We start from the raw sequence: 1,713 nt of genomic DNA on the forward strand, positions 1-1,713 counted from the left end.
TATGCGTTGATTGCAATTCCGCTGCCAGCTTTCATGAGGGACAAGTTCTGCAGATTTCATCTCGTCCGAACCAAGACAGTAATTGGCTGGAAACTTGGAGTATCGAAGATATACGCTCGATGCAAATTAAAGATACTGAAATTTGTGCTATGTTACGATTCAAAAGCCTTAGCCAACACAAACCTCCGCTATCAAATTTCCTTGAAGAGACTGGTAGTGAGAAGTATTATTCTCAGTGGGATCACTTAGAGGTTAACCACGGAGTGCTTTACCGAATATGGTACACCGATGAAGGTGAATTCCCATTGATAGTAGCGCCCCATAGCGTAAGGAGGGACATTTTTTTACCAGTTACACACCTTACGGACGGCAGGGAATGCTTGGGGATATAAAACATTGGTGCAGGTGGTGCGTTACTTGTGCTAAACGGAAGCCAACACATGGATGCTTTCCTTTGCCAAACCAACGAGCTGAGTTGGTCGCCGAAACTCTGGTTGAGGAGATTTTTACTCGGTTTGGAATTCCCGTTTCCTTGCATTCTGATCAAGGCCGTGATTTCGAGAGCATTCTTTTTGCAGAAGTTTGCCGCTTGTTGGACATCAACAAGACACGATCGACCCCTTATCATCCGCAATCATCATGCAGGTCTTGTAGAAAGATTCAATCGAACTTTATTGCAAATGCTTTCGTCTTATGTAAATGGTAACCATAATGATTGGGATATTCAGCTTCCTTTCGTAATGATGGCTTACAGATCATCGGTCCACGAGTCCACCAAATACACCCCTAACAGACTTATGCTCGGACGGGAAGTAAATGTTCCTCTGTATCTGATGTGGGGACTTCCTCCGAATCACCATGATACAGCATGTCGATGTCAGTATGTGGAAGATATGCGTCAGGCAATACGAAACGCGTACGCGTTGACCAGAAGGGAATTGAAACGATCCAGTGAAAGACAGAAGAAGACATACGACAAATCAGTTGTACCACAAGAATTTAACGTTGGCCAGTTTGTGTGGTATTACTATCCACCGCTTGGGAAGCAGAAACTCGGAAGAGGGTGGACAGGACCATTCCTGGTGATACGGAAGTTGTCCAAAACTTTGTACAAAATCCAGAAGTCTTCGGATCATCCACCAAAGGTAATACACACTGACCAGTTAAGGGGATTCGAGGCAGAAACCATGCCTAATAACTGGCTACAACCTGAGGAGGAGGAATCGCACTTCGACTCCGATGAAAATACTACATCGGACACAGACATTTCTCCCCTCGAGGACGGTGGAACGTCCCTCCGCGGACGGGTGCGACGTTTACCGGCGTATCTGCGTGACTATGTGTTGTAGTGTGACTATGTTTGTAAAATGTACCACGTTTTATTTCGAGGGCGAAATTATGTTAGTTGGAGGGGGGCATTGTAGCGATTTTGTGCTTCATTTTGTATTTGTGGTCACGTGTGTCCGTGTGTCTGGTGATGCATGTCGGTGTGTGCCTCGCCGATAATTAAGATCGGTCGAGGCGCAGTTGAATAAAGTGGCGAGCTATAGCAACGAGTGTTTGAGAGCTGGTATCGGCTACAATAGTTTCATGTGACTTTTGTAACATAGCTCTCGCCTCTTAGTTTTGTTGTTAACCGTTTTATTTAGTATGCATCAAGCATTTTAGCTTGTGTGTAGATTTATTAAAATGGAAAAATTGCACAAAGAGTTG

At 44.6% G+C, this 1,713-nt stretch overlaps 1 protein-coding gene across 1 annotated transcript; it reads left to right on the forward strand.

Annotated features, from left to right (window-relative positions):
* Positions 1 to 743: 743 nt before the first annotated feature.
* LOC145895687 (uncharacterized) lies at positions 744 to 1,349 on the forward strand. Its single transcript, XM_082984476.1, has one exon. It carries the CDS (start codon positions 744 to 746, stop codon positions 1,347 to 1,349), a length of 606 nt encoding a protein of 201 aa, XP_082840602.1.
* Positions 1,350 to 1,713: the final 364 nt, after the last annotated feature.

The sequence above is a fragment of the Ascidia mentula genome, chromosome 3 (assembly GCF_947561715.1).
Source record: "Ascidia mentula chromosome 3, kaAscMent1.1, whole genome shotgun sequence".
In the NCBI taxonomy this organism is placed as follows: domain Eukaryota; kingdom Metazoa; phylum Chordata; class Ascidiacea; order Phlebobranchia; family Ascidiidae; genus Ascidia; species Ascidia mentula.